Source organism: Nyctibius grandis, chromosome 3 (genome assembly GCF_013368605.1).
Source record: "Nyctibius grandis isolate bNycGra1 chromosome 3, bNycGra1.pri, whole genome shotgun sequence".
Classification (NCBI taxonomy): Eukaryota; Metazoa; Chordata; class Aves; order Nyctibiiformes; family Nyctibiidae; genus Nyctibius; species Nyctibius grandis.
In genome coordinates this window covers 43,068,509-43,081,226 of record NC_090660.1, presented here as the reverse complement: position 1 = coordinate 43,081,226, position 12,718 = coordinate 43,068,509, and the positions used below count along the sequence as shown (strand labels likewise).

The 12,718-nt window shown below is 42.8% G+C and overlaps 1 protein-coding gene across 1 annotated transcript in view; it reads left to right on the top strand.

Moving 5' to 3' along the window:
* The first annotated feature begins 1,062 nt into the window (after positions 1-1,062).
* Positions 1,063-12,718, top strand: part of LOC137661472 (dynein axonemal heavy chain 5-like) — a 186,717-nt gene continuing 175,061 nt past the window's right edge. Inside the window, exons 1-5 of the mRNA XM_068397024.1 lie at positions 1,063-1,225; positions 4,815-4,915; positions 6,395-6,583; positions 6,681-6,755; positions 9,816-9,902. Coding sequence (XP_068253125.1) covers positions 1,063-1,225; positions 4,815-4,915; positions 6,395-6,583; positions 6,681-6,755; positions 9,816-9,902 — 615 coding nt within the window. The remainder of the gene's footprint in view (positions 1,226-4,814; positions 4,916-6,394; positions 6,584-6,680; positions 6,756-9,815; positions 9,903-12,718) is intronic.

Below are 12,718 nucleotides of genomic sequence, written 5' to 3'. Positions count from 1 at the left end.
CACATCAGAAATCATAGAATCACAGGACGGTTTGGGTTGGAAGGGACCTTAAAGATCATCTAGTTCCAACCCGCCTGCCACAGGCAGGGACCCCTTTCCACTAGACCACGTTGCTCAAAGCCCCATCCAACCTGGCCTTGAAAAACCTGTAGATGCCAGGGAGGGGGCATCTACAACTTCCCTGGGTAGCCTGTTCCAGTGTCTCACCACCCTCACAGGAAAGAATTTCTTCCTAATATCTAGTCTAAATCTGCCCTTTTTCAGTTTAAAACCATTCCCCCTCATCCTATCACTACACGCCCTTGTAAAAAGTCCCTCTCCCTCTTTCCTGTAGGTCCCCTTCAGGTACTGGAAGGCTGCTATGAGGTCTCCCTGGAACCTTCTCTTCTCCAGGCTGAAGAGCCCCAACTCTCAGCCTGTCTTCATAGGAGAGGTGCTGCATGTTTATGATTTAATTTATATGTAAGGGGGAACTATGGTGCATTTAAAAAGACAAGTAGTTATGAAATTAGCACTGGGTTGGTGAATACAGCAGGAAATGGGGACAGAGGAGGTGCCTCCTGAGGGCTGGGTTGTTAGCTGGGTTTGTGTAGGGGTTGCCATAGCAGCTGCCAGCAACTCCAGTGCCCAGGCAGAAAGCAGGCTTAAAAACCCCCTTGAGATTAAGCAAGTGCCTAAGCCGGCACTCTGTGCCCAGCGCTTTGCAGTGGGACCTGCAGCTGCCGTGTAAGAAGGAGCTTAACTTGTCCCTCAATGCGTGAGTTCCCACCTGCAGCATGCCAAGTCTGATCAGAGAGAAATGGCAGTTATGCAATTAGAAATAAAGTTTTGTTAATGGGCAGCCTTAGAGGAGCTTTTATCATTTTGTAAACTGCTTAGATCTTCTCATTTTAAATTAGCAACCGAAAGTAGAGAATTTTTTTTTCTTTTCCTTGCTAGTCTATCATATTGGTGCTATAACAGAGATAAAAATACTGAAGGTGTGGTTGCTTGTTACAATGTTACATTGTCGTGTCATTTTCTATATTGTTGATTTAGGTTGATTTTTTTGTGGTGGTGGAGATGGAGGAGACTGTGGGAGGTGAGACTGAGTTAGGGGGAAGAGTCGAGCCTAGTTCCTCTCCTGGTCGCTTTACACAGCAGGAATCAGAACAACTTAGAGGAATGCAACTTTCTTCCAAACCCCACATTGATCTCTGTCCCCCTCTCGTTGCTATAAAAAAAGGTAAGGAAGGAAATAATGGTAAGTACTTATAAATACTTCATGTTGGCTTTGTATGGAAAAAAAATCCGGGAACAGAATGAGAAACTGATTATTAAGTACAGTGTTTAGGTTTATAACAGGTACTTATATATAGTGGGTGGGTACGTGCATATATGGATTTTTATATATATATATTTTTTTTTTATATATATGTATTTATAGGGTCAGACACAGTGCAACTCTGATCCCTTAGCACATTTCCTAATATTGAATCATAGTAACATGATTAGAACCATTTTTTTTTAATTAAAAAGAATAGTACTCTGTAGTATGCCATATAGTATGGTATCTCTTTTCTGGAATATATCAACAGTGATAATAGATTGAATAATGAGTTCAAAGATTATTGAATGTGGCATTGTGGAAGAGGTTCAGGTCAGGGAATACTTAAGCAAACTGGATATACATAAGTCCATGGGCCCCGATGGGATGCACACACGAGTGCTGAGGGAGCTGGCTGATGTCATTGTGAGGCCATGCTCGATAACCTTTGAATATTCATGCTAATTGGGAAAAGTGCTTGAGGCCTGGAGGAAAGCAAATGTCACTCCTGTCTCCAAGAAGGAGCACCCAGGGAAATACAGGCTAGTCAGCCTCACCTCGGTCCCTGGGAAGGTAACGGAGCAGCTAATCCTGGATACCATTTCCAGGCACACGAAGGGCAGGAAGGTGATTGGGAGTAGTCAACATGGATTCATCAAGGGGAAGACATGCTTGACCAACCCTCATTGCCTTTGTAATGAAATCACTGTCTTGCTAGATGAGGGGAGTGGAGTGGATATGGTCTACCTTTTCTTCAGTAAGGTTTTTTACACTCTCTTCTGTTGGGAAGTTTTTATTGTGCCCCTTGAGGTGACTGAAACACAAATTTGTGCTGAAATATTAAAAAAATATTAATGAACAATGCATTGGACAGAGTCCTACCACCATAAGCGGTTCTAAAAGGAGTCTGCAAAGATGCTTCATGAGCTGATTCCTTATGTACACTTGCACCAGCACCAGTCTGGTGAGCGTCAGCAGCTGGGGCACCTCAGCCTAGCCTTGGGTCCATCCCCTAGCACGAGCTCTGCTGCCCAAAGGTGGACCCTGAGCACTCCCAGGATGGCTACAAGACAATGCTTTGGCTGTTTCTCATCTCATCACCAAGGGAAACCACACTCCCTTACAGGGAGTTGTTCTGTCTCTGGCATTCCTGCTTCCAGCCAGCTTAACCCCTTCTGCAGTTGGACCTTCTTGGGCTCCATGCCAGATCATTCCTTGGTCACAAATTACCACTGCTGAGCAGTTACAATTTGAATTTCCCCTTCACTCCTGTAAGATCCTCATAGAGAAGCTAATGAAGTGTGGTCTGGATGAGCAGACAGTGAGATGGATTGAAAACTGGTTGAACAGACGGGCCCAGAGCATGGTGGTCAGTGGCACAAAGTCCAGTTAGAGGCCAGTAGCTAGCAATGTATCCCAGGGGTCAATACTGAGTCCAGTCCTGTTTAACATCTTCATTAATGATCTGGATGATGGGACAGAGCATACCCTCAGCAAGTTTGCTGACGACATATAACTGGGAGGGATGGCCAATACACCAGAGGGTTGTGCTGCCATCCAGAGGGACCTTGAGAGGCTGGAGAGTTGGGCTGACAGGAACCTCATGCAGTTCAGCAAGAGGAAGTGCAAATTCCTGCACCTGGGGAGGAACAACCCCAGGCACCAGTACATACTGGGGGCTGACCAGCTGGAAAGCACCTTGGCAGGAAAGGACCTGGGGGTCCTGGTGGACACCATGGTGAGCATGAGCCAGCAGTGGATCCTTGTGACAACTAATGATACCATGGACTGGATGAGGAGCAGTGTTGCCAGCAGGTCAAAGGAGGCAATCCATCTTCTCCACTCAGCACTGCTGAGGCCACGCCTAGAGTACCGTGTCCAGTTCTAAGCTCCCAAGTACAAGAGAGACAGGGACCTACTGGATAGAATCCAGTGAAGGGCCACGAAGATGATGAATGCACTGGAGAATCTCTCCTATGAGGAAAGGCAGAGAGAGCTGCGACTGTCCAGGCTGGAGAAGAGGAGGATGAGGGGGAATCTCATCAGCATGTGTAAATACCTGAAGGGAGGGTGTAAAGGTGGGACCAGGCTCTTTTCAGTAGTGTCCAGTGACAGGACAAGAGACAATGAGCACAAACTGAAACACAGGAGGTTCTATTTGAACATCAGGAAACACTTTTTCACTATGAGGGTGATCAAGCACTAACACAGGTTGCCCAGAGAGGTTGTAGAGTCTCCATCCTTGGAGATATTCAAAAGCCATCTGGATATGGTCTTTGGAAACTGGCTCTAGGTGGCCCTGCTTGAGCAGGAGGGTTGGACCAGATGACCTCCAGAGGTCCCTTCCAACCTCAACCATTCTGTAATTCTGTGAATAATACATTATAATCAGGGGAGACTTCATTGGAAAAGAGACACAACCTGCAAGGAAATTTATAAGGACATCAGTGCTATCAGAATGTTAATTTTAGTTACAATCTCATCATTTATTTAGAATAGATTAAACATAGTTCCTGAAAATTTAGTGAGCTGCTCATTGGCACTACTGCATGCTTCACAGAGGATCCTATTTGCTACCAAGGATGGGACCTAAATATCATCATCTAAGAAATAAAATGATTGCTTTTTCTTGGACTAAAAGCAAGCTATAGCAATTACAAATACGGCTGTTCAGGGCTTTCAAATAATTATCTTTTTAAAGCTAACTAAAACAGTATTTCTCTTAAGGAGAGGTAAAACAATATTTAGGAATCCTTTGTAATTAAAAACAATTTTAAAGAGAGAAATGGTGGCTGGCTGGAGATAAGTTATTGTACTAATATCAGGAAAACATAAATAACCTTATTTTTTACTTAAACAACTTAAAAATAGAGAAATCTTAATTTCTAGGAAAAACAAAGGCATGTGATAAATTTTATTAAATGACTTGAAGGGCTTCAAATGTTCCTAAGGAGACTTAAACAATCAACAGAAGATAGTTACGAACTCTAATGATATATGTCCTGTTTTTATTGCAAATATTAGCAATCTTTATTCTTCACGTATTCCACGTGTCTTGCAAGTCTCTGCAAGTAGCAAATTTGTCAGATATGCGTGGGGCTTACAATCAGAATTTAGATAAAGAAGTAACAGAAGAGGAATAGCTGGGTGACAATAGCAACTGTGAAAAGTGACAATATTTCAGAGTCTCCATTTTTTCCGGAACTGATTTCTTCAAGCTAGTACCTTAAATTACTTTTCTTACCTCTGCTGCTGTCAGTAGGGATTCTTTGCAATTGGACTTGAGATAAAAGCCGTTATAAGACATCTTTTCGTCCTAATGGCTTATAATAGTTTCTGCTGAGGCACAGGTTTTCTAATGTTCCTTTCATGTCTCATTTTCCCGAACCTGAGAAGAGGTTAGGCAGCAGATATTGAGAAACAACGTCGTGACAACATTGCAGGTCTTGTAAATGCATTTGTTGTGCATATACTTGAATAATTAGAGCTTGTCACTTCTTTTAACTAGACACAGAACGTAAGCATCGTAGATGTGGAGGAGACTTGAAGACAAGGAGCACTGAGCTAGGATCTCTTGTCACAGGATCACCTTTGACGGCTGTTCTTCCGGCAAGTGTTTTCGTGCTAAAATAGGCGGTGACTCAGCTACCTTTTGTCTGTTAAATTTTCTTCTGTACAGATTATTCTTGAAGTCTTCATTGACAAAGTTTGGCCTAATACTGCAGGGTGCTGAGTTGCTTTAGTATCCGTTAATTACAAGGAAAAAGAACAATGAACCACTCAAAAGTTTATACAATTTTAGGCCATTTACTTTCTGTGCTCACAATGTGTGTTGCTGGGATTTTGGTTTGGGTGGGTTTTTTTTGGTCATCCACTGGTTAATCCCCTTTCTTTGCCAAATTGAAAATTAATATTGGTTAAGAATACTTGAATAAAGTCATGCTGCATCAGGGAATGCATATGCAAAACAAGAGATCCAGCTGTTGGCAGGGAAGCCAGAGATGATAAAAGACTGGCACAGATGAGGTAGGACCTGCATGGGAGAAGAACGCACTGTGAATCAGAAAAGATGTAGCTTTTAGAGACATCAGAATGGTACTGACCAACAGCTACAGATATTCAGGCATTCTTGGTGCCTCCTGGTCTCAAAGAGATGCAGGTGGAGACAGAAGTGGTGTAGAACATCCATTCAGTCTGGGGCAAGACCAAATGGTAGGAGGCAAAGGTGGACATTGGCCAGCTTTTTTTTTTTTTTAATCCAAGAGTAAATCAGGATTGATCAATTACAATTCCTATAAGTTTAGAGTACTGGGAAGATGATGTGAGTTATCTTTGTTTCTCTCCAGTAAAAATTGTGAGGTATAGACATCCTCAGACTCCAGATACTCATGTCAGTGGGAGCTGTGTGTAGAGGGAAGTGCTCAGTGTAGTGACATTTTCACCTAAATCTTTAGTTTTCCGTATACCTTCTAAAGATTATCTGTTCACTTAAAAATGTTATTCACCATATCTATTTTCAGTCTTGTTCACACTGTTATGAATTTTAAAAAATCCTTTGTCTACATAAATTTCCTTCTTTATCACTCTGCTACTACCCTTATATGACCTGCGTATTAAACATCAATTGTATATTTGTTCTAGTGGTGACTGATTTTATAGTGGAATTGTTTTATTTATTTCCATTGAGGTAATAACTTGATACTTTATATTAAATTGCTGGCAGTATAGAGATAGTTCTAGTCCCAAATCTGGAATATGGACGTATAGAAGTTTGGAAGCTGGATTCACAAAGCTGAGATTTGAATTAGAGCCTTTATGGTGCTAAATTTGTATTGTCACCTTGGCCTGAATACACATCTGATTCTGAGGTCCTGATCTGAGGTTTCTATTGTAGCAGCTTTATACTGAGAATTAATTCTGGCCTAACAAGTTAATTAGTACTAATCTTTTCCCTCTGCATTCCTTAGATGTGATTTTTTGTGTTCCTACTTGGAGTAGTTTATGAAACCAGCTTAAAGATCAACAATATAAAATACAATCCTTAACTGAGGAAAAAGAATCTCTCTGTAACAAACTTTTATTTTCTAGACAACTGGTAAGAAAGGTATAGTACTTTCCAGTGAAACCAGAAAAGAACTAGCCAAGCAAGCCAAAGTCATCAAAGAGGAAAGAAGAACTCAGATAGATGAAAGACACAAGTATTTGATATCAAGATTAGCAGATGGGATAGGCTTAAGTGAGCAGCAAGTGGAGGAGGCCGTTATTTCTGATGACAAGGTAAATATTACTCAAATTATTATTATTAAATATATGTCCAAAATTTCCAGTCTTTTGAAACTACTTCACAATTAACCACTTGTAATTTTGTTTTTAGTTTCACCTTGTAGAACAATTCTTTGCCCCTAGTGGACTTAAAAAGTTGCTCTTCTTTTACCAAGATGTCTTGCAGGTATGTTTCTGTTACTACTTCTAAAAAGCAAAGTTGCATTTTTTTAAAAAATCACATGACTGTTGCAAAATTCAGAAAATCTTAACAGAGATTTTTTTTGCTATGCATGCTAATGGGGGAAGAACCTGGATTTCATTTTTTAGATATTGCCATCTTGGCTTACATGAAAACAGGAGAATGCCCTATGGCATGGTTTCATACTGGTCTTGTTTTCACAAAAGAAAACTTAAAAATGGCCAAGTAAAGTAATAATCCAAACTTCAAAAAAGATAAAGATAATTGAGGCAAAGTGTTCACAGTATTCAAAGTTTAAAAAGACTATATTAGCTAACAGAAGTATTACAGGAAAGGGGAACTGTCTGTGTAAGAATGTAAGAACAGTCTTCTCCTTTTGGTTTGAACTACACCAGCTCTACTATGGACAAAGCACTGATTCAAGAGGGTGAAAAATGATGCAATTTCTTTCTAAATTAAGGTGGCTTCATGTGCAGGTCTGTCCTGTTCTGTGGAGAATAATCTCAAGCTTGGAAAACTATAACTATTGGGACTTCAGGGCCCTGGGGCGTTTGGTAAAGGGGGTAGGTGCGCAGGTGATATTCTCTTCAATTCCTTTGGTGTTTGGTGAAAATAGGAAAAAGACTATGAAAGTACAACAGATTAATATGTGGCTAAGAGACTGGTGCCGTAGGTGGGATTTTGGGTTCGTTGACCACGGGGCGCTTTCATGGCACCGGGCCTGCTTATGCCGGATAGGGAACAGCTGAATCAGAAGGGGAAAAGGGTTATGGCCCAGAAGTTGGCAGGGCTGGTTAAGAGGTCTTTAAACTAGGTTCGATGGGGGAGGGAGATAAGACCAGGGCAACTGCAAATGAACCTAGGGGCGACAGGCCTGTGTCGGGGGCAAGGCCGCTAGCCCAGCTGCAGTGCGTTTACACCAATGCACACAGTATGGGCAACAAACAGGAAGAGCTAGGAGCCACTGTACAGCAGGAAGGTTATGATGTGGCAAGTGGGAGTTGGCTTCTTCTCCCGGGCAACTAGCGATAGGACAAGAGGACATAGCCTCAAGCTTCGCCAGGGGAGGTTCAGGTTGGACATTAGGAAGAATTTCTTTTCAGAAAGGGTTATTAGACATTGGAATGGGCTGCCCAGGGAGGTGGTGGAGTCACCATCTCTGGATGTGTTTAAGAAAAGACTGGACATGGCACTTAGTGTGCCACTTAGGGTGGTGTCAGGGCAACGGTTGGACTCGATGATCCCTGAGGTCTCTTCCAACCTGGTTGATTCTGTGATTCTGTGATTCTGTGATAACTAGAAATAAGGCAGTCATGGTCCCAAAGATGTATTTATCTCCCTTTCAGTTTTGAGAAGGAGAAGCATCTTCATAAAAAGCCAAATGATTTGTCCAGCTTCCTCTTGGTGTGTGGTATCAGAAACTGCCAAGCAACCTTGAAGTTGCCGAGCATGACTGTTGTGGGCTTCCTGAACTGCAGAAGTCCTTCCTCAGTCCTTTCAGGACATGCCATTGAGGAGACATGTTAGGGTGAGCTAACTCACCATGTGGTGGTGTTTTAGGCTTGTTGGGGAGAGAAACTGATTGATAATGCTTGATTGTCAGCTAAGTGCAAGAATTAATTACAGATTCATTATAACCTATATAAGGTAAAAGAACTTTTGAGTATTACTGGAATTGCTTAGAGACTTTGCAAAGCACAGAATTAGCTCAGCTGTCAAAACAATTTAATCAGTTTTTCCTTTCACTGGGACTGTGCGTGCACATATCTGGGATGAACATGTTGTTCTCTTACTTAAAACAAGATGAAACTAAAAATCTTGAAAGTGTTTTCCTTAACTTACAAGCCAGAGATAAATGCCTGGCTTGGGCTAAGTGAAACGTTTCATTTCTGCATTTACTTTTGTGTTATTTTGGTCTTTTAAACCATTAAAATACGAACTTATGAAAATTTTGTTGCAAAAGCAGCATAGCATTAAAATAAATGTTTCTGATGGAAAGTATGAATGCCATCTCTAGCATCTTCCACCCCATTCTGATGAGTGAAGAGATCTCATTAAATTGACTGTTCTGTCAACAGTTTGGTTTCAAACTGTATCATACATGCTTGCTTGGAGACAAAATACTGGCCTGGGCAGATCATTGGCCTGACCTTGTGGGCATGTTCTGGCCAAGATTTGTCAAAGATCCTTTCTTCAGTGCTGCTCATCTCTCTTTTTCACCAGCTTGGGTGCAATGATGTTCACTTGAGACTGTGCATAGGGGTTAGAAGATGCTGATTTGGGGTGGAAGTGGGGAGCCACCACCGTGTATCATAGATCACACATTTAGTCTAGCAGGAGCTAAACATTTGACTTTTTAGGAAGAAGCCTCTCCTCAAGCTTGAAAGAAGAATATACCTGCAGGCTTCTTCCACATTATTTTCTGTTACATTCTTCCAAGTTTCAGTAGATTATTTTCTAAAGTACATGACAGAAAATTAGAGGGAAGCCGGTCTTTATTAGGCTTAAGCTTTTTTGTTGCTTCAAAGAGAAGAGGTTGTAGATACAACTCAGTGGAGAGGGACTGGTGGCGGCAAGGCTTCTCAGAGAGAAAGTTTTTCAGAGTGATGTGTGGTTAAAGACATGGGCAGAAAACTAAATTTCTTTGCATTGTTGGCAGGATCTAGCTGACACTGTTCCTTGTGAGTCCCACTCACAATTACATTATGACTTTGCAGACTCTTTCTGCGAGACATCCAGTTTGTTTCCATGGAAGAAGTTGCTCTAGGAAACACTTTAGATTTAATTTCATTATATTTTCTGAGATTTTTTTCCCCTTCTTTGAGTGTTTTCTGAAAGACCAGGGCTATTAAACCGTTTACTGGGGATCGTGAGGTTTGTGCAAAGCTTATTCTCCAGATGAAGCCAACATCATTATTTCTATCTGGGAATTACTAATTGATTCAGAATGAGCTTAGTTATAATTCATGTATTCAAATAGGAAGAAATATTTTTATGGTAATAGTTTTTATTTTATTAACCTCTTATTTCTAATTTAATTGCTAGCAAAAGTCGAATGCATCATTGAGGTCAGATGGGTCAACGGACAGTTTGCTTCAGAAGAAGTTATTTATTACCATGGGTTCTACTGAGGTAGGGTTGAAAAATGCATTAGATGACATTTGAAAAGTAAAATATTGAAAAAACATAACAGTCATGCAGCGTTAAACAGCTTTTTGTAATTCTTGTATAGATATTTAAGTACTTAGTCCATGTTCTCATAATGCAAGATCTCCCAGTGTTTCTTGAGCTGAGGTTGGAATTCACCAGTAGAGAAACAGTGATTAATGGATTTGGCTGTCTGAGAGGAGAGCAGGTCAAATAAACCCTTGTTAAATAATTGCAGATCCTAACATTTTTGTTAATGACTGCATGTTTAAGTATTTTCCAGTGCTTGTGCACTTCTAGTTTAAAAGTGCAGTTCTTCAGTGGTTTTACTAATACTTCACATTACTCCAAAATACCTTTAATAATTCCTTTATTCCATTCAAATTCTTATAACAACCTCCTCACTCTAATGTCTTAAGCATTATTCAGCAATGTATTCAGAGTAGTCATTAAGATTTCTGATTAATTTTCTTTCTTTCTGTCTCTTTTGAGTGGAATCGGGTGTACCATATTTTTCTGCTAATTTTTCATATAAAATTTTTCATATTCTGCTATTTTTCATATAATTCCTGCTAATTCAGGAATTAGCAGGGCTCATTCGGAGAGCTTTAAACTAGATTCGAAGGGGGATGGGGTGGTAGCTGGGCTTGCACCACTGGGGCAATGCTCTAGTGTTGAGGTAGACCAGGAGGCCTCCCATCCCCCTGGGGTGAAATCAGGGGGTGAATCTGGGATGAAATCGGTGTGCCCAGCTCGCTCCCTGAAATGCCTGTACACCAATGCACGCAGCATGGGGAATAAGCAGGAGGAGTTAGAAATCCGTGTTCGGTCGGGGGGCTATGATCTAGTGGCAATTACAGAGACTTGGTGGGATGCCTCGCATGACTGGAATGTGGTCATGGATGGCTATGTCCTGTTCAGGAAAGACAGGCCGCTAAGGAGAGGTGGTGGAGTTGCTCTTTATGTGAGTGAGCAGCTAGAATGTATTGAGTTCTGTCCAGGGGCGGATCAGGAGCGAGTTGAGAGTTTGTGGGTGCGAATTAAGGGGCAGGCTGGCAGGGGTGATACTGTTGTGGGTGTCTATTACAGGCCACCGGATCAGGATGAGGACGGTGATGAGGCCTTCTACAGGCAGCTGAGAGCAGTCTCTCAATTACAGGGCCTGGTGGTTGTGGGGGATTTCAACTACCCTGATATTTGCTGGGAGGCCTACTCAGCCAGCCATCCTCAGTCCAGGAGGTTCCTCCAGTGCATTGATGATAACTTTCTGATGCAAATGGTGGATGAGCCAACTAGGAGAGGAGCGCTGCTGGATCTGATCCTCACTAACAAGGAGGGTCTGGTGGAAGAGGTGAAGGTTGAGGGCAGCCTTGGTTGTAGCGACCATGAGATGGTAGAGTTCAGGATCTCATGTGGCAGGAACAGAATAGCTAGCAGAATCGCAACCCTGAACTTCAGGAGGGCCAACTTTGGCCTTTTCAGGCAATTGCTAGGGGAAATCCCATGGGACAGGGTACTAGAAAGTAAGGGGGCCCAAGATAGTTGGTTAGCATTCAAGGACTGCTTCTTCCGAGCTCAAGATCAGAGCATCCCAACAGGTAGGAAGTCAAGGAAGGGTACCAGGAGACCTGCATGGTTGAACAGGGAACTGCTGGGCAAACTCAAGTGGAAGAAGAAGGTGTACAGATCGTGGAAGGAGGGGCTGGCCACTTGGGAGGAATATAAGTCTGTTGTCAGAGGATGTAGGGAGGCAACTAGGAAAGCTAAGGCCTCCTTGGAATTAAACCTTGCAAGAGAGGTCAAGGACAACAGAAAGGGCTTCTTCAAATACATTGCAGGTAAAGCCAACACTAGAGGCAATGTAGGCCCACTGATGAATGAGGTGGGGGTCCTGGAGACAGAGGATAAAAAGAAGGCGGAGTTACTGAATGCCGCCTTTGCCTCTGTCTATACTGTTGGAGGCTGTCCTGAGGATCCCTGGACCCCTGCGGCCTCAGAAGAAGTCAGGATAGAGGAGGAATCTGTCTTGGTTGATGAGGGCTGGGTCAGGGACCAATTAAGCAACCTGGATGTCCATAAATCCATGGGCCCTGATGGGATGCACCCGCGGGTGCTGAGGGAGCTGGCGGAAGTCATTGCTAGGCCACTCTCCATCATCTTTGCTAAGTCATGGGCAACAGGAGAGGTGCCTGAGGACTGGAGGAAAGCGAATGTCACTCCAGTCTTCAAAAAGGGCAGGAAGGAGGACCCGGGTAACTATAGACCGGTCAGCCTCACCTCCATCCCCGGAAAGGTGATGGAGCAACTTGTCCTTGGTGCTGTCTCTAGGCACATCAAGGATAGGGGGATCATTAGGGGCAGTCAACATGGCTTCACCAACGGGAAGTCTTGCTCAACCAACTTGATAGCCTTTTATGAGGATGTTACCCGGTGGATAGATGATGGTAAAGCTGTGGATGTGGTCTATCTCGATTTCAGTAAAGCGTTTGACACGGTCTCCCACAGCATCCTCGCAGCTAAACTGAGGAAGTGTGGTCTGGATGATCGGGTAGTGAGGTGGATTGTGAACTGGCTGAAGGAAAGAAGCCAGAGAGTAGTGGTCAGCGGGACAGAGTCCAGTTGGAGGTCTGTGTCTAGCGGAGTTCCGCAAGGGTCGGTTCTGGGACCAGTTCTATTCAATATATTCATTAATGACTTGGATGAGGGATTAGAGTGCGCTGTCAGCAAGTTCGCTGATGACACAAAACTGGGAGGAGTGGCTGAGATGCCGGAAGGCTGCGCAGCCATTCAGAGAGACCTGG